The sequence below is a fragment of the Tachypleus tridentatus genome, chromosome 4 (genome assembly GCF_004210375.1).
Source record: "Tachypleus tridentatus isolate NWPU-2018 chromosome 4, ASM421037v1, whole genome shotgun sequence".
Taxonomy (NCBI): domain Eukaryota; kingdom Metazoa; phylum Arthropoda; class Merostomata; order Xiphosura; family Limulidae; genus Tachypleus; species Tachypleus tridentatus.
In genome coordinates, this window is record NC_134828.1 from 41796756 (window position 1) to 41817331 (window position 20576).

Consider the following 20576-nt stretch of genomic DNA (forward strand, 5'->3'; position numbering starts at 1 on the left):
CTGTTGCTCATGGACCTGATGTACTTATATCTACTCCAAACTCTTGATACAATTTCATCCAATTCTAAATATGGTGTCAATAGAAATAATGATTGGGACTGTTTGATTGTTTAACCTGAAATGTCTAGAGAGGTTTCATCATGACATCAGAGAAATGGAAAGAAGGTATCAGGTAAGGTGGAACATCAGCATGATGACTAATTACTGCTGGTCATTGAAAGATGCTCCAGACAAAATAAATAGAAAACCACAATATGTATTCTTGAGACTAAAAAATATAATTTCACAAAAATATTAGGATAGTTGAGGACACTATCATCAATATTTTTGTAAACAAATGTAATGATAATTTTTTTTTTCTGGTAAATAAAATAATAATTTGATTTAAGTTCTTAATTCTTCCCAATTTGTAAAAAAATCTTTATATGTCAGAAAAAAAATCAATATTATTTTCAAAATCTGCATGACTGAATTATGGAAAAATCCACCATTAGAATCTAAACAACTTTTACGAAGTTTAAAGCTGCAGGCCTGTGTTATTGAAATTAATCTTACAGAACATTATCCAAAGTTAATATATCAAAATAATAACTTTTTTTTAGTGTTAATATTTAGTTTGGCCACATTTGGCATCAATAACACCTTAACATTTTTATTTTCTTAAATTTTCTGGTGTAATTTGATTCCACTTTTCTTGAAGTTGTATCCAAATGCTTTCTTTGGTACAGTTGGTATTTTTGTCAAGCAGGGGTACAACAAATTTCAGATTTGAATTTAGGGTTAAGGTCTGAAGTTTGTGGTGAACATTTGCTAGAGACATCCTCATCTTTCTTTCTTTGCCAAATAAGTTGGAAATTTCTTGAAAGCATGTTCTTAAAATAAGAAATTCTGCCCAATCAGTTTTCTGGTCTAATATATCATGGTATTTACACTGAAACATGAGAATTTTTTAAAACTTTATCTGTGCCTGTCTTGTTAATGTCACCAAAACGACTCTTCACAATTTTCCTGATGTTTTTCAGGGAATTGATTTTTATATATCAAACATATTTCATTATGCTTTTTACCTCCACCTCTTTCTTTGTCTGATGTTATAGGATTAAGCTCTCTTTGTATCTGTCCACAATGCACGAGATCCCAAAGTGTTTTGCATGTTTTTCTTAAATCCAACTAACATTACATAAAAACTTAACTTGGATGAATAATGTTACATTTCTCTCTTTTGGCATTTTAATCATAGCATCACATTACATTATGTATTATTTATGTTTTATACTGCATAATTGATAGGTTTCAACATTTTTTAAGCATATAACATACCTTGTACTAGTTTTCAAGGCTTAAAATATTGTTTGGTGCACAAATATTTTGCCAAAGGGTTGTGTATCTCTGCCAGAGACACTGCAATATGCCACAAGAACATAAATGATTTGTGGCAAGACAAAGGATAAATTGTAAAAGACAAGGAAAATACAACATTAATAAATGATTACCTTAAAAATCATTTGATATTCATTCAGGAATTCCTAAAGGTTAGGCAAATGAAATATGAAAACTATAAAATAAAGAAAAGTATTTTTATACTTAAAATGAAAATCATCTTACATTAAACTTGAGTGCATGTAACCACTACACTACAGATAACATTTTTATTAGAAAGAAGTAATTAAAATAATGTCATTCTCTTACTGACAAGTATCTTGTACAAGATACTTAAAGACTTTCACAAAATCTTAACAGGTTTTGTGAATAATGCTCAAAGTTATTATAAGTTTGTTGCATAAATATCCTTTCCTAATCAAGCTTATGTGAAACATGTCAGTTTGTATCAAAATAGTTAAGCTATTACTTTAAAAATAAAATACCAATCCTCTTTGTTTAGGAAATGGTAACAATACATCAATACCATATACAGTAAAATATTATAAAATAAAAGTATAGTTACATGCAATAAAGAAAGGCTGAACACAATATAACAATACTGGTGGTAAAATAACTGACCACACTACTGTACATGAAGGAACCTCTTAAAAAGGTACAAGTAAATACAGACAAGTGGTCACATCACATTGTATAATAAGTTGTACAGGTACATGTAGTAAATGAAAAGCAACTGCAATAACACATAGAAGCATGCTATAAATGTATGGTTACATGCAGTAAAAGACAGATGGATATAATTCATCGAGTAGGTTATGAAGACAGTTACAAATAATAAATAAAATGTGATAAGAGCACTGCACAGCAGCAAATTATAAAGGCTACCACAACAATGTAAACTACAGTTAATTGAATTTCCTCTCATTAATAAAAATTACCATATTTTGTTGAAGGTATCTCTCACAGAAGGCTTCCAGTCTCCTATTTCGAGCTCTTAGGCCTGGGGTCTAGAGAAAAAGTGGTCTTTTTAATACAAACTTTATGTAAAAGATAAACATGTATCTTTATTTTATATACAAGCAGTTGATTTACAAATAATATTACTAAACACAAATTTAATTCAAGTTAAACAATAACAAAAAATACTGTCATTTTATACAGCATGAAATGAAAACAAAATGTAATGTTTTAGTAACACTAATAATGCACAAGACAAACAAAAATGTTTAAATATGGAGATAATTTTAAATACAAAAAAATGTGTGCAATTAATGCAGGTTTAAAAATAGTGAGAGATAATACAAAAGTAATATTTTATATTCAAAATATGGAATTGGCCTAAAATAAATATGCAGATACTATACTGTGAGTGCACAAGTGTACTGTTATTTTTGGCTGGCTCTGTACAATTTCATCATTGTATATTCATATAGAAGTACCTCAAGTATTTTCTTGGCTTGTTTAACTCGTCCACACTCAATAAAACAACATGCTAAATCGTACAGTGTATTCATCTCCCCATGAACCTCTGAGCTCAGGTCCATAACTACAAGTAAAGAAACAAAATAATAATAAAGACTGACACACTGTAAACACTTGTATGTATTAACAAAGTCTTCCAGTTTAATATTATATTATGCAAATATAACATACATTCTAGTTTATGAACCCACATTCCATTAAATCAAAATTAAGAGGACACTGGAAATTTCAAGAGACATTTTAAGAGATTATCATCATACTGAAAACATTACTAAAGATGAATTGCATTATTTCTACATTGAGCAAGTTATTGCTAAAATTCTATAACACTTTTCAGGGATGTACACATTAAACATATGTAAATAAACTATGTTCAACTTGAAACACCATCATTGGGTCACACGCACTTTGATAATAACATCATAAGTCATTTTTCAGAGATTTGTTATATTAGCAAAGTAATTTTGTAGTTCATCAGTAATGTAACCATACTACAAATGCTCTTATCCTTTATTCACATAAACAACAGAAAGAACTGTGATAATGGTCATTTATATAGCCTCTATCAGCGTAGCTATTATTCGGTTGCTTTTTAATGAGGCTTGTCAACATAATAAAGTTTTAATCTCAGTTTGGATTTATTAAGAATTGATGTCAATAGCCTTGTAGTTGGTCAGAAGTGAAATGACTGTATTAGAAAGACTTAGTCCATAAAGTATATGTCAACTTACAGAAATTTGTGTTCAACAAGCCAAAATGGCAAATGCACCAATAAGTTCTCAATGTATTGTTTTTAAGGTGACAAATAAAAAAATTGTACATACCTTACTATCTTATAGTTAATTTCCTACATTTTGATTTAAAGTTTAAAATCAGTTGAGATCATTTATTGAGTTGAGCCTTTGTTTTACTTTGACCTACACAAAGTCATATACAGAGTTTGACCAACTGGATAATTTTTTTGAGTGTTCCAGAGTTGACACCCTCCCCCCCTCCCCATTGCTGCTCTTCTTTTGCCAACACAATCTTTTATTATCTAAATACAATTTATTATATTCAAATGATATTGTACCACACAGTGTAATGATCCTACTATTAGCTAATCAATTACCTATCCTATAATGCAAAAGTGTATTATTTTTGCTTTGACTTCATGTCATCTCACTTTGGCTTCATCTGCAAGAAATAACTGCACCTGCTCTTTCTGCACACATGATCAACAAACCTCATTTTTTTGGATATCAAATGACTGCAAAATACTTTTCTCCTTGAATCAGCACAATCAAAACAATTGTTCATGTCCTCATAACAGCTTTCATAATTGTCGTAAGTACACTAATCTTTGATCAGGAATATCTTATCAGACCCCAACTATGGTGGTTATCTCATAAGATAAACAAAAATATTAATACTTTGAAATAAAGAAACTTGTTACGAAAAACAACAGATTCTGATTAACTAGAAAATCCAAACCTCAGACTGTAATTATTTAGGGGTAACATTACAGACATCAAGAATGTAGTAATAGGAAGAAATGTAAACAACCAAGGCAACAAATATCAACATGTTTCTATCAAACACTCCAATGTCAATTTTGAATACTACAACATTACTCCATTAGTTGTCTTCATGATAATGAAATGCATCTCAAAAAGAGAAATGAACTAAACAGAGATGTGTAAAAGCTTGTCATTTTTTATTTATTATATGGTTATCAAAAGAACTGAATATTAAAATGCTATGACAACACAGAACAACTAATATATATAACTTACATGACAGATAGGATAAAACACATCTTTTGAGTTAGTCTACATACATAATATACATTTCACCACTTATATTCATATAAATAATCTGTTATTTTAGATCCAATATGTAAACTCCAGTTACTTCAAATGAAATATATTCAAAAAATGTAAATAAGAAAATATATTATATGACAATGTTTAAGTATTAATTACTTGTTTGTGAATAAACTATCTATCACTAACACAAAATTGAAACAATACAAAATCCCAAACCCTATTAAAAAAGAATCAAACCTTTCTGTAAACTCTCTGAATCTTCAAGTTGAATTAACTTTCTGAAAAGTTCACCCTTCCATGGTGTTTGTTGAAATCTTTTTGCTATTTCCTTAAATTCTTCAACAGCTGCAGGCAAGTTGTCACTGTGAGTTAAAAAGAAAGAAAGAGAGCAAAAGTACATATATGACAGAACATAATATTTCTCTGTCCCCAGTCTATGGAAATAAGAAAAAGTATATAACGATATGAAATGACATTTTTTATGAAAACAAAGAAGTGTGCAATTTTTTAACTATAGAATTTGAATGCAGAAAAAGAGAACTAGGAATTTTTGAACAAAATTATTTTAAATTAAATGTTGGTTGAATTTCAACACAAAGCAACTTGAAGGTTATTTACACAAAATTTTGCTTGGTTTTTACAGATTCAAAGCTACATAATGATCTACCAGTACTGGGCCCACTAAAAGTATTGAACATCTACTTTTAACATATAATCCTTCAAGTTTATTATTCACCCACTGGAAAAGCAAATGAGGTGAACTTAAACAGCTTCTTTATTATTAGACATGGAATTATTGGAAACACTGCTATAACAAACAAAACCATTATAAAGTGGTGGTGACCCAAACTTGTAACCTCAAATTCATTAAAAATTAACCAAACGACCTCTAACTATATCACATCTTGGCCAAATATACGTATGACTTTTAAGAAAAATTACTGAAACAGATACAGATGTAAGAAAAAGTCACATCTAAAAATATAGGTATTGTAATTATAATAATTAATCAAAAAATTCCCAGATGTGCAAAGGTCAAAACACAGAAAAAATGCATAATGTTTTTCTAAAAAATAAGCACACAGACATGTGAATTAAAATGAAAACTACCATGAGTGTAAGAACTTACTTATCGATGTGAACTTTCATTAATGGACCTAAGACCATGTTGGTTGGTGTTGTGAATCCACACTCAATGACAACAGTATGGAACAACTCGCGGGTACGGTCCACACAGCCTGTATTGGCAACTGCAGTTAATAACCGCCAAACATTCCTCTGGAGAAAATCTTTACTTTCTTTCACTCCAAAGTTTGAGTAATGGTTTTTGATAATCTCCAGTGCCTCTATTATAGAAAAAGAACAACATATAATTCAACTACTTCATCATTACTTTCTTTCACTTCACACTTGAAATAATGGTTTTTGACCATCTCCAGTACATTTATCATGAACCATAATAGTGGTTCAAAACAAGCATTACAAGGAATTGCATAAAATCCTAATAAAACATTCTAATTAAAATCTCCTTAAATAGTAAAGGTTCAGTTCAAACAACACTTCAAAACCTTCATTATTTATTTCTAAGACCGTACACAATCAAAAGGCACAAAAAAGCATGTTGTTAGACTTAAAAAGAAAATCCAATTTTTCTCAAAATGATCCACTGATAATTTTTTTATTCTCTTGCCAGCCGACAACAAAATGGCTTAGTATATTGTACTCAAACATTTTGTAGAATATTAAATAAGGTACTGCAAGGATCAAAATATCAAAATGTCAATGTGTTTCTTCTTTTACATAAGCTAAAAAATATCATAATTATAAACATTTTATGTTTCTTTAGAAAACTTAAGTACAGGATAAAACAGGAATTAAAAGATATTAACAAATGAACATTAACAACTAAGATGAAGATGTTTAATGATTTGTACACTATAGAGTCAGTGACTTTAGGGAGCCAACCCCTATATTATGCAAGAAGTAGAGGAGTTTAAAAACAAAACAAAACAAAACAATACACACAATACTAAATTTTTTCAAACATTTATAGAATAATTATTTTAAAAGACACCAAGGTTTATTTAAAGCAGTACTTTAGATGTAAATATTTTAGTTGAAAAAGCTTCTTTCCTACTTTTAAAATTTCATACACAAATAGTGGGGGTCATGTCTTAGTTTAGGCATGTTTGCCCACTGCTAAGAATAGGCCTTATCATGGTTAGGGGTCTGCTGACATCACAGAGCAATGATGTGAGTGCTATTTATAGAGAGTGCATGTGGATCCAGAATGTACAGGCAAACAAACCAGCTGTTTAGCTTACAGAATAGCACACGCAGGGTCATTTTTGAGAATAAAATTGTTGGAAGAGGATGTTCCAGGAACCAAATTTTGTTATGAAGATATAGACCAACATTCAAAAACTCCACTGAAAAGAGGGTTGCAATTTTGTCAGCTCCCAGTCACAGGAAATCGCATGATTCTGTTAGAAAGATAAGGCAGCTTTATCAATATTTTGTTTTATTTACACAAGTTACTTTCAATTTTCCATCATCCTATGTAACATTAAAAACATATACCCATTGGAAAGAAACTAGTCTGTTTTCATTGTGATTATATACCCATATATAAGAAATCAACTCAGAGCAAGTAATAATTGATCTGCAGACTTGTTACACAGGTATAATTAACTGAATTATACAAAAGTACAATTGCTTGCATTCGTAGCAGTTTCACAATAGAATTTCCATCCTCTTGGCCTAAATTCACTGTTAATTTTGAAACGTATTTCATATACTAGTACACTGTATATTCAAAACCCATTTCTTCTGGCCTTTTATCAATGAGGAAAATCTTATTCCTCATCGTGTACAACTCACTATACTGGGTAGGAATTAAAAAGATGAGTGTAGATAAACTAACATTTTTATTGTTCAGTATTTTATGATACCAAATTAAATGCTATCTAAAGCACAACTCACCTGGAAAAAAATATGCCTATAATTTCTAAATTACTTTCAGTTGAATAGAGTCAGAGATTGCGTAACAGCCAAGACACAGAGATAGATACAACAGATATAAACGAAATTCCTTGTAGCTCTACAAGTATTGTGGCTGGGAATGTTTGCCCAGTTTTTCTGGTTTGTATTTGCGTATGCGCACTGGTGTATTACACCATGATAAACAGCACAAATCCACAACACTGATAAGGCCTATTATATATAGAGAATTTAGTTACACAAAAACCATAAATGCTCACTATACTCTTAAGCTAATCTATACCTGTAGCTCAACATTTTACATGAACTAATGCAAACAGTTAATTAATAACTACAGTAATCATCAAAAGCCATATCAATTAGCTATGTTTATCATCATAATAAATAAAGTTAGCTATCATATGAAGTTATCCTTTGCCCATACTCAAATATAAAAAATCCAACAAAAAAGATAACTACAAATTTAAAAACCTGCAAATATGGATCATAAAAAAGGTAAGGTAACAAGGATGGAGATACTATATTTTGACTCCACCAAGGATAATTCCAGGTGACAACAGGAAGTCAAAAGAGAGACTTGTAGTTTGAGTAAATAATGTCTACAGCATCTCCAGCCTTACTAATTTACCTTTTTCTACAATCCATATTTACAAGTTCTTAATTTTATTTTCTTATAGTAAAAACCAATATCTAATTCAACTAGTTCATCTTTACTTTCTTTCACCCCACACTTGAAACAATTGTTTCTGATAATTTCCAGAACACAGAATTCAACTATTTCATAATGTGATACTAACTTTCCTATATACATGACATGCCTCTACTATCTACAAGACATTTTACTCATTTTCTATTTTTCAAATATGTAAGATAAAGAGCAAATTTAAAACTATACTAGATTTTAAAAGCCACATTCAATATCTAAATACCTACTTGATACAGACCTTAAAATATCTGCTGAAATAACATCACATTATTAACTGTTATTAATATACAAACACTTGATAAATGATATTTTTATTTAACAATTAATAATCAAACATTTCACATAAAATATATGGTCTTTTCAATTCATATGCATGCAAGAAACCCAGGTCCCATTAAAACCTCAAAAATTGAACATCAACTAACCTTGATAATGGTTCCTTTCTGTAAGCAATGTTGCAAGATTCAAAATCTTATGTGAATCAATTGCAAAATTTTTGTCTGTCTCATCTCTGGTTAAAAAAAAAAAATCTCATTAACTTCTTAATATCTTGTAAAAAAAATCAAATAACATAATTCAACTATAGAGAAAACAAGACTTATTATCTTTTCATATGTGATAAAAAAACTTCTCACCTTTGGAAATGTGCATGTCAGTGTGTTTTATCAACTACTGTATTAGATCTAAATGTTTAAGCATATGTATCTGCAGATTACTGTAGTACTTATAAATGGGTGTGTAGGTGTACTTACAGACTTGTGTAGTAGCTCTATGTGTACATGTGTTTAAAGACTACTGAAATTTCTCTAAAATGTTTACATCAGTGAGGCACAAACTTTTTGAGTCAGGGGCCACAAACAGACTTCTTGTAACCATTGGGGGACCACAAAAAAATGAAGATTAAAATCGTCCCACAGTTGTTTCACACAAGATGGACATCACATTTCAGAACACACAAATAACGATTACATCAAAGAGTTTGCACATTATTCTAAGAAATGTTATGATACATCAACTGTCACAAAGTCAGTGCGACGGATGGTGCTGCATGTCATCTACGAGCTTAGAAATGTCTGGCTTGATGTTTGACATTTAAAAACACAAGACTGCTTCCAGATTATCGTCAGTCAGCTGATTGCAAGTGTTGTTTTTGTTTAGTTTCATATGCAAGAAAGCCTGTTCACAGCAGTACATGCTGCCAAACATGCTGGTGTGGACAAGTGCATTCTCTTTCAGATTAGAAAATGTATCAAGCAACGTTTTGTACAAGTCAAGCAAACTGTTTTCTCGGTAAATAGCATGCAGTTCATCAGATGCCTGGAGATCAGTAAGTTTGAGCTGATATTCTGCTGACAAGTCATCCACTGACATACTGTACAGATCAACAAAAAAGTTTTATCAACAATCTGCATTGGTCAAAGTCATGAAACCATGAGTTGAAGGATTGAATCAAGGTATCTAGCTTCCCAACATAAACTTGTGTATCAATGTCCTGATTCTTCTGTAGCTGTGACTGAAAAGTGGGAAAGTGCATGAAGTTGCCTGATGCTGCTTGCTGTCGGAACAACTGCAACTTTGTCCTGAAAGCTGAGACGTGATTTGTAAAGCTGACAGACAAGCTGATTTTTGCCTTGCAACTTCAAATTCAGATCATTCAAGTGTTGTGTCATGTCGACCAGAAAGTTCAAATCAGCTTGCCATGCTGGATCAGTCCTGGAAATCACTTCTGTATCTTTGTTCTTGCTTCTGAGGAATTCTATCACCTCATCAATCAACTCCCAGAATCTTCTGAGCATCTTCCCTCGACTCAGCCAGTGTACTTCACAGTGATACATAAGGTCACCATAGTCTGAATCAATTTCTTCAAGAAGACTTTAAAACTGACAGTGATTGAGCCCTTGTGATTTGATGAAATTAATGGTTTTCATCACTAATGCTAGCAGTGAATAAAACCCAAGTTCTTTACTGCACAGGTTCTGTTGGTGAATAATACAGTGCAATTTCACCAACTGTCTGTTCTGCTTTCCTCGATGCTTCATCAACAGTGCTACCAGCCCACTACTTTCTTCAGTCATGGCTGGTGCTCCATCAGTTGTCACAATTACCAGTATCGTGAAATCCAATGAAATACTACTACACAGTCACACTGTCTCCTCAAATAGAGCAGACCCAGTTTTCTGATCCTTCATGGAACCCATGCCAATTATTTCTTCTGTGATATCAAATGATGATAACACACAACGAACAAAAACTAGTAGCTGTGCTGTTGAACTGATGTCAGTCGACTCGTTTGCTGCCAAAGAGAAATAGACAAAGTTGGCTGCTTTATTTGTAAGCTGCCTTGTCACGTCTGCTGAGATGCATGAAATTCTTCGCTGAACTGTCATACAATTCAAAGTCACCGTCTGTAGCTTGCAAATTGCTTCCGGACACAACTTTTCTGATGCAGTAATCAAACACTGTTTGACAAAATCACCATCAGTGAAAGGTCGGCCAGATTTCGCTATCATCAACGAAATATCTTAGCTGACCTCACATGCTGCACCTAAATCTGTGGACTGCTTTGAGAAAACGTTCTGCTGGTGATTCAGCAACTGCTGCAGAGATTCAATTTGAGCTGTTTGTTCACCACCGACAACGTTGTGGAAAGCTTTACGCTTCAACTCATAATGACACTTTATATTGGATACCTTTGCCACTGTTACTCTCGAATGACACAGCAGACAAATCACATTCTTCTGTTGTTGAACACAACAGTATTGCACAGTCCAATCATCATGAAACTGCTGATTTTCGTCGTTAACTTTTCTTTTATGATTAGCCGCCATTTTTGTTACGAAATAATATCAAAATAGGACTTGTAAGTAAATCTCGAAGAACAATTGGAACGTGTGAGATTTCGTAATTACGGAAATATTACGTCATTGCACCAATGATTAAATACCTATGCATTAACGAGATTTGCTTATTAAATTTTCTTTATTGCTCGACACAAATATGAAACCATCCAGTATCTAATCTAATGCATATTTTTCTATAGTGCTTAATCTTTGCGCAGGCGCAAACTCTCAATGTTTGACTTTCCCGTTGGACATCGTGGGCCACTCGGCGACTTGTCACAGGCCGGACTTTGTGCTCAACTGGTGTATGATGTCTTTACAAACTACTGCAGTAGCATGAAATGTCTGTGTACATATGTTTACAAACTACTGGAGAACATATAAATGTATGTTGATGTAGTTACTACTGTAGTGTGTGAACACCTCTTATGGCCAATTTAAAACCTAAATTTGAACAATCACTATGGAAATCAATGAACAACTGCTGAACATAAGATAGCTTGACCAATCAGATACTGGAGTTGCATGTATGATTTTACGTAAACAAATTACACATCTAGTTAATGATGGAAATGTGATTAGTGAAATGTTGCAAAAATAAATCACATGAGGACAAAAATTTCTTGTCTGCATGCTGAAATGTCACAGGAAAAGATTTCTAAAGGGATAATGAAACAATACCATTCAAGGCATATTTGTTCTTCACAAAAACTATCTATTTATGTAACATATTGTTCCATGATCAAGACAACTGAAAAACAAAGTCAACATAAACTTGCAAAATTATTCTGAAGAATTTAGAAAACATTAATTCAAAACATTTTTAAACAAAGTGGAAAACATGAGTATACTAGAAGAAAACAATACCGAGGTACACAGAGCATTTGCAATTTGTGGGTTGGCTGTCAACTGAAAATTCAGAATGTCAAACAGCAATGGTTTAAGACAGCCAAAGAAATCAATGAATTGGTTAGTAGTTTGATCTTTAAAGAAGTTGCTCTTCAATTTGTTACAAAATCTGATGTCAAGTAAAAGGGTTTCATCACTGCTCACTGCAAAGACAGACACAAGATTTTCCCTCAATTCAACTGTTATAATAAACCTGGTTAGTATGTCCACTGCTGGTATTTGGAAATCAAATCTTCCTGATATTGTTGACGATTATGACCCACAAGATATCTTTAATATGGATGAAAAGGGATTATTGTTCTATGGTCTAAAAAACTGTTCATTTTACACTAAAGTTGACAGCAGTTTTGCAGCTTCTCCATCAGTTGTGTGTGTTATTAAACTGATGAAATGTCATTATTGTCATTGTCCATCCTAGTCAAGATATACAACATCAATGATGTTAGTTAGTCTTCGATGCTTGTCACTGGATCAGTCAAGTGATGGAGATCAAAGCCTCCACAGAGAAGAAATGCTTTACAGCAAAAGGTTTACTCATCTCTATTGCCAAAGATGTGAATGAAGACAAAATTCCATTGTTGCAACAGTAGAAATTGGTTAGAGGTACCAAACCCCAATTGAAAGTTAATGAGTTGTATAGAGAATAGCACACCACCTCAATTGATGTCAGTGCCAAAAACATGAAGACTGTCAGGGTGATTTTCACAAAATTCCTGAGAAATTCTTTAGTTTGTAGCATCCACACAACCAAGCAACTCAAGTGACCAGCCAATAACACCTCAACTAGTATCAGATGATAAAGCAGCAGGGAATTATACAATCAAGAACTCTGCTGAAATAATGAAGTAATCAAAGGTACTCTCTTTTTTTTTCTTTTGCAGAGGTCTGAATAACTTGTCTGAAGTAATGACAAACATTGTGTAATCCTTGAAAGAGACCGTAGTTTTCAACTACTTTAATCTACTGACTAAATATGAAATGTCCTAGAATTTCTTAAATGCAAATTTCTATGGTATCAATTTATTTTTATTTTTTCATTTACATGAACATTTACACTATAATGTAAGAACAAATGTTTTTAAATGTTGTGCACTGTACATGTTTATGGAAGCCTTCAGTTTTCAATAAAAAATTACATATACATATGAAATAAAAACACAATAAAGTGTAATGCCAATGCTTTTCTCTATTTATTTATGATGCATTTATAAATGAGTATAAAAAAAGGGAAGGAAATGGAACTCTGAAAATATAGTTTAATGGAAACATGAAAGTAACGTGTGTAAGTGGTATTGATAAAAGAAGGCAAAAGTAATGTTTGTGAGATCAGTTTCAGGATCCTGCAATCATTCAAAGTCAGGCTTAAGGGTGGATGTATTGCAGAGGTTCTACTGCACATTTTGATTATTTGAACCAACTGATTTTGTTAACGATAAAGTACTTAGTCAGCTACAAATTTAGTATCCATTTTATGGTTTCTTTAAAGAAAAACAAATCTCTTTTATGCTTACTAATGAAAACTCATTATCCACAGACTTACATGATCTTTTTATATTTCAGAGCTTCTTCCAAGTTCTCATTGCTAATATGAAGTTCCATTATTTGAGCATACATTGCAGGAGTAAAGGAGAAGTTTACCTCTTCAAGTTCAGTAATTATTTGTTGAGCTCGATCAACATTCTACAATGAAATAACAGGTAGTGATAAAGTACTTTTCTCCCAAAAGTAAAAACATTTCTTCTGTAACAAGTCATAGAATAACTTATTAAAAGTTTCTTTAACTGTATAAAGCACTGTTCTTGTAATGTCTGTGTGGCACATTATCAGATCCAAAAATAACCAATTTTTAATGAAAATAAAATAATTAACAAAACCAACTTTATTTTATGACTTACTCAATTACCATATTTTCCTTCACACACACACACACACACACACACACACAGAATTATCTATTACATTAAAAGACACAAGCAATTACTTTGTATCACAAGATAATTACACAAAAATACATTTTCATTACAGATGCACATACTTAGAAATACATGATCATGCCAGCAAAGCTATATCAAAACCATGTAAAAATTATACCATTTATTCAAAGGTAAAAAGGTATCATTTCAATGTGAAAGTACCTGTGTCTAGTTTGAATCTTTCCTTTTGATCATGTCTAATGGTGACATTTTTGGGGTATATGATAGATTTAAGTCTATTGCCATGGGTATCCTTTCCACAATGTTTTTTGGGTCTTATATTCGTAATTTTATTAAACTACTTTTGTCTATATTACACCAATTAGTGTAACATAAAATTGTAGCTAATAATGTAGATAAATAACAGATAGAATATAAAGTTTTACTGAAAACAAATATTTGAAATGTATTTAGGAGGATTTTAGAAGTTACACAAATGCGAGAATTTTGAGATGAAGAAAAGTATTTTTAATCTTAATGTGAAAATCACTTTGCACATGGAACATTTGAAACAAATGCTCTGTATCCACAGCCAGTTTTTTAATAGTTTAATAAAAATAGTTAATTAAAAATTGATTTTTTTCATATCTGAAAAACTTGCAGTGTTTACTGATAGACTGACAGAATTTGTGAAGATACATTACATAGAAAGTTAGAAGTATTAAACGCATAAAGACTAAACAAGTACAAAGAGGTGACATGGTCAGTGAAATTGACCAAGCCCATACTGATAGAGTTAACAGAGTGGATATGTGATATATATGGTGGTAGATCATTTCTGGCAGGAATCATGAAAGTTCTTGGAGTAAAGCTCTCTCTGTGTAAAATTTAGGATCATGCTCCCCTTGAAACTTAGATTTTCACACTAAAAATGCATTAAAATTCATTAACATCTTGGTTACCTGCATAGAAAAACATCAGAATTAACATTTTCCTAATTTTAAATTGTATACTTACCTCTTCTGATACTACATCTATTTCTCAATCTCAAGTTTCCACTCTCTGCCCATCTAATCATTGAGAACACTTCCTCTAGTTTTCACACCCCAAATTCTAATTTGCAATTTTCTCCACCACCTTTAATGCACATATAAGCACCTCATTCTGATAATGTAATCACTTTTTAGATAAAAATTGGCTTTAAGTAGGGAGGTAAGGTGGGAGTGTCAGCTGAGGTAAATATTATTGGAAATACATTTTCAATTTAGAAAAAGTTCAGCTTCCAAAACATACTTACCAACTGTGACACTATAGCTATATAATCCCACACTAAGAAGATGAAAGGGCTGATGCAGTCATGATCCATACAGAAAACATACGTATGGAACAGAAATGTACCAAGATAGAAAATGATAAAAAAGTGGGTGAACCACATAACATCCAGAACAGGTATGCTATTCACCTGAAACTTAGTTCCTATATCAAAGATGGAATACAATACAAGTAACTTGACAGTATAGACTTGTTTTAACCAGATAGTTCAGGTTACACAACTCAGGGTTGGAATAAAGGTGTCATAATACATATATCTCATGTTGGTGGCTATGGCCATTAGACCACAAGATTATATACATACTTTTGATTGGAACCCAACCTGCAACCACAAAGTGATGCATTTCACAATACCAGAATCATGATGAGAAGGTAAGCAACATCTAATTGGACAAACTTCCTCCTCCGCCTGAAAAAGTCTAAAAGGCAACACTGTAGGTTCAAAATGACAGGATTGTGTATGTCGCACTCAACCAAAGGAACAGAACTCATCTGGTCTGAATATATCAACATTCATCCTCACTCCCAAAACAATTGAACAAGGAGTATTTTGCTTGCTCTTGGAATTATGGAGAGGATGTGGAACCTGAGCTCAATTATGAATCTAGGATGGGACCATTTTGCATTAAGAATTGTGAGGAAATATTTGAACAACTTCCATGAACAATATATGAAACTAACACTGATTAAAGAGAAGGGCCATGCACTCCCCAACTGAATAGCTTCATGTCAAATCTGAACCAGAATTACAAGTAGAATCCCATAGAAGTTGGTGCCACTCCTACTGAAATCTAGGAAAAGCTCCACTAGGAACCCTAGCAGGAGGACGCTCCTACTTTGCTCTCTCTTCCAAGAATAGAGGAACATGCTTAAATACTCTGGATGAAAAGTCTTTTTGCAGCAACCCAGCAACTAGAAAACAGGAGAGTAAGCATTCCCAATTTTTTCTAGTTGAAACTGTGGGGGTAAAACATGAGGAGGAGTGTGGATGAGCAGTAGTCTGGATATTGTGCAATAGGGTGAACAGTTCCCTACATTTTTAGAATCCCAATTTATTCAACCTAAAAATCAGCAGGGATGGGTAGAATCCTTTAGCTTTACTTGTGATTGTCTATAAGTGGCAGTCTGTAATTAAAGTAACGCAATCTGGTACCTAGATGGTTTTACAGAACATCCCATTTCTATAGACACTGTTTAAACCCATAGTAATTATGGTGCAAGTGGTTGTGTGTGTGGAATTGAGCAGAGAAGGCATACCTACTTGGGCAACACTCACCATAGGGTGAGATCCAATGAAAAATAAATGGACTCTGGAAATAAAACAGTATATGATTGAGGAAAATACTCACCTCTGTTTAAAGTCTAACAGACATAGTCAAATAGCTACAGGGGGTATTCAAAAACCCTCAAAAGAAACAACTACCAGGTAATATAATAATACAAGTAATGAGATAGAAGTGAATTAAGGGTTCACATACCAGGCAGTACAACGTTTTCCAGAAGGTAATTCAACTGGGCAGTTAATGAAATAGAGATGTGGCAAATCTGTTGAGATGTAACATGCAATGATAATCTAATATAGGCCCTGAAAATCAATTTGCAAAGTTACTTTAAAAGAGTAATGAGAGATAAGTCATTGGAAATAGGATGATACCAATGAATGAAAAATCAGTCCTTAGTACCTTGAAATGAATTAATTATGAGCCATATAACACTTATGAGGACATTACAAATGATCAGGATTGGAGTAGTCATAAAAGTGAAAAATGGTAAGAGGGGATGGGATAATGCATGTAAAACAACTGTAACATTCCAATTTGGTAATTGAAAAGGTTATTTGGGCCAAATAATACAAATGGATTTAATTACTGAAGAGTAAAAAACTTTCTGATGTTTGAGATATGGAAAAATTGCAGATATAGATGCCTCATGTAAAACCACTGCAGATGAAGCAAACCTCCTCTCAAATACTCAAGTCATAAAAAGTGATATGGTAGAAACTGTAGGATGAAGAGGGTTTAAATTCCTTTTAAAACATTATTGATAAGTATGCCATTTCCTTGGATGAACATACATACTTGGTATATATGGATAGATTTAGTTAAATAAAGAGAAACCTTAAAAGTTAAACCCTTAAGTAGAGCAAAGTACCACATAACTTCCAGACATAAAGACTGAGATTCCAAACATTTGGGTAGAGAATACCTGATCAAGGTTGTCTCAACAGAAACAGCCAGAGTGGAAGAATTAGAGGTTGGACATATATGCAGATACTTAAAAAGAGTAAACCATGTTTGAGCTGGCTAATATGGTACAAGCAAAATAACTGGACAAGGAGTAAAACAAGCCATAGTCAGAAACCAGGTAACAGCTGAATCTGGGAAAAAACACACAGATGTAAACGTGTCCAATCTTGACTGAATACGTCTACTTCTAACACTTAAGAATGAGGTATCGAAGACCAAAACAACCAGTTAAGAATTCCAGTAATTCCTAATTGTTGAAAACTTGAACTGAGGGCAAATCCACTGAAAAAACTCTTGATTTAGCATCCATTTCATTGAAGGAATCTGGTTGGATTGAGATAAGTGATCTGTAGTTAACTTCATCATCCTGGAACAGAATAAGACACTCCAAGAGACTCATATGAGGGGAATGAGCCCAGCAGAGAAGATCCATGTTATGCAAAACAAAACAAAAAACTTAAGAATGTAGGCCTCCTTCACAAGAAACTTGAGGTGCCATCATAGAATTGTTGGAATGGATTAAGAAAATTTTTACCTTCAAGAAAGATAGACCAGTGTAATGCAAGGTGTTCAAAAACACCTATATGGAGGGTAAACCCACTCTCTGTTCGAATACTCTAAAACTCCTGACCTTGATGATAAGCTCCCTATCCCTGAAGAGATGCAACAGATGTATTTTTGAAGAAACAAATTGTGTTCTGCTAAAAAGTGATGTCCACTAACCTACCATTATAACAGTCATTCTGGCTGTTTTTATTAAACTTCTCTAAATGGTTACTTCACCTGGAAGTGAAGATTATAAATAAAAGCATTATTTGGGAGCCTAATTTTTTGTCAATGCCACAAGCTGTATCTGTAGGTATGTGATCATGAAAGTTATTTCTTCTTTTTGTTTGGACCTGCAGAGGTAGCTTCTCTGCCTACAGTAAACAGCTTTTTTGACATTAGCTGTGCAAAATGATTTGTTATGTGGTGGACAGAAGCGACTGCCTGTATTGAGTTTCTGTGGCATTTAAATTAAACACGGTCCTTTAATGCACCAATACTATGTGTGCTATATTTAAGGTCACATTTTGACAACTACAGCAAACTATTTTGATAGAAATGTAGAGTTTGTGAAACAAAATCATCAAGCACATTCCATGCTTTTATCATTTTATCTTCCTACACACTTTTAATTCAATTTCAACATCTTTGTCAACACATGCTCACCTCCAAATCTATATACAATTTTATCAATTTCTTGAACCTTATGGTGTTCCTTGTCATCAATTCTTTTCAAAATTTGGTCCATTTTAGTAGAAACTATTAATGCTCAAATGCATCTAGATTGGAAATGATTCAGAATTGAATCTAAAAATCATCAACAAAGCAAACCCATAAGAAGGTACTATTTAGTATAAAACTGTAAAAATAATCAAAATATAAAAACAAGTCGCATACTCATTACGACTTAAAATCGGTAAATTGCCATAAACTGTTGTAGGCCTCAGGTATAAAAATAATAAAATAAAACTTCACTCACTTGAAGGAAAGTTATTGGGAAGATTTCATTCCCTCATGTAAAGTTGCATTTCTTTACAAATTGTTTTTTTAATGAATCTATGCAATATGTTCACTTTCACTGGTAATAACTAAAGGAATGCAGAAGGATCACACATTTTTGATTGGGAAAGCAAACTAAAAAGCTGAAATTTCTAGAGCAAAGTTAAATCATATATTTTTTGGCACATACATCCACAATAAAAATGTTATATTTTTATATACATATTTTAAATAACTTTTAAAGAAACTTTGTTTATTAAGCACAAAGTATTTTTCATAAATAATCTAATCTGTAGAATTTTTAATGTTGATGTTAATGATTTTTAAGTTAGGTTTTCATTTGAAATATTAATTATAATAAACTTGCTTTTTCTGTAAAATGAATTTTTTTAAATATTAAAAGTTCTGTATTTCACATCAACTTGAAACTTAATTTTATTACCTTTTAGAAAGTGTTTGTTTTCTGGTTTATGTAGTTTAAATGCTAAAAAGTAGGCTGTGATGCTACTAAACTGGTTAAATAAAGAAGTGTTTTGATAAATAAAGAACAATTTGTTAGCAAAGGAAGGATTCAAGTTTTCTTGTATACATTTGTCTTGATGTCAAATCACATTGAATTACAGTTTATTGTACATGCACATGTATAAAGAATGTTTTCCACAACGAACAAATATTGGTGTGAAATCAGTTTTACTCATAAACATGAACAAAAAATAATTCATGAAAATATTCATTAACAAATTTATAAAAAAAAACTAAAAATGTGGACAAAAAACAAATTGAAAATCTTTTGTAAACTTTTTTACATTATTTTTATCAAGACCTGTTTATTTACAAGCATGCAAAGTATTAATCATTGAAATAAATAACTCACCTTTTTTCGACAGTGTAGCATTAAGAGGCGCCTAAGTACACCTCTGGTGTTCATTCCTTTACTCTGAAATATATTAGCATCCAAATGTTTAAACATTCCTTCAGTGTAATTTTTAAATGAGAATAGTTTTAATTAAATAATTGATTCAGATTTATTAGTTTATACATATAATTAACAAAGAATTTGTTAACTCTGTGTCATCTGTTTGATTATCCAAATTTGTAATATTATATTTTGCAAGTGAAATGTGTACATTACATATCTCAATGTGTTAAAGTAACAGTGTCTACTTTATTTCCAAAGCTATTATTTCTACTGCCTCAATATGTCACTCATTTAACTATAATGTTCCAATGTTTTACCAACTATAATACTGAAACTGTATAGAGTCAACAGGATATTTCAAACTTTATATATATTTACCACCACCCTATTTTCATGCAATTTAAAAATACATTTATTCTATAAAATCCAAAGTTCCCACCTCTTTCCAGCATGTTCTCTGTGTCACTACTCAAGCATTATTCTAAACTTAAGCCTA

The 20576-nt window shown here is 32.1% G+C and overlaps 1 protein-coding gene across 2 annotated transcripts in view; it reads right to left on the minus strand.

Moving 5' to 3' along the window:
- Positions 1-20576, minus strand: part of bsf (bicoid stability factor) — a 93733-nt gene that overhangs the window by 17829 nt on the left and 55328 nt on the right. For both annotated transcript variants that reach the window (XR_013027294.1, XM_076497973.1), the window contains exons 21-27: positions 20036-20098; positions 13666-13805; positions 8802-8887; positions 5800-6016; positions 4908-5032; positions 2820-2926; positions 2319-2387 (exon numbers count right to left, since the gene is read on the minus strand). Coding sequence is in view for 1 of the 2 variants with exons in the window: in XM_076497973.1 (XP_076354088.1) it covers positions 2319-2387; positions 2820-2926; positions 4908-5032; positions 5800-6016; positions 8802-8887; positions 13666-13805; positions 20036-20098 (807 nt within the window). In the remaining variant the exon portion in view is untranslated. The remainder of the gene's footprint in view (positions 1-2318; positions 2388-2819; positions 2927-4907; positions 5033-5799; positions 6017-8801; positions 8888-13665; positions 13806-20035; positions 20099-20576) is intronic.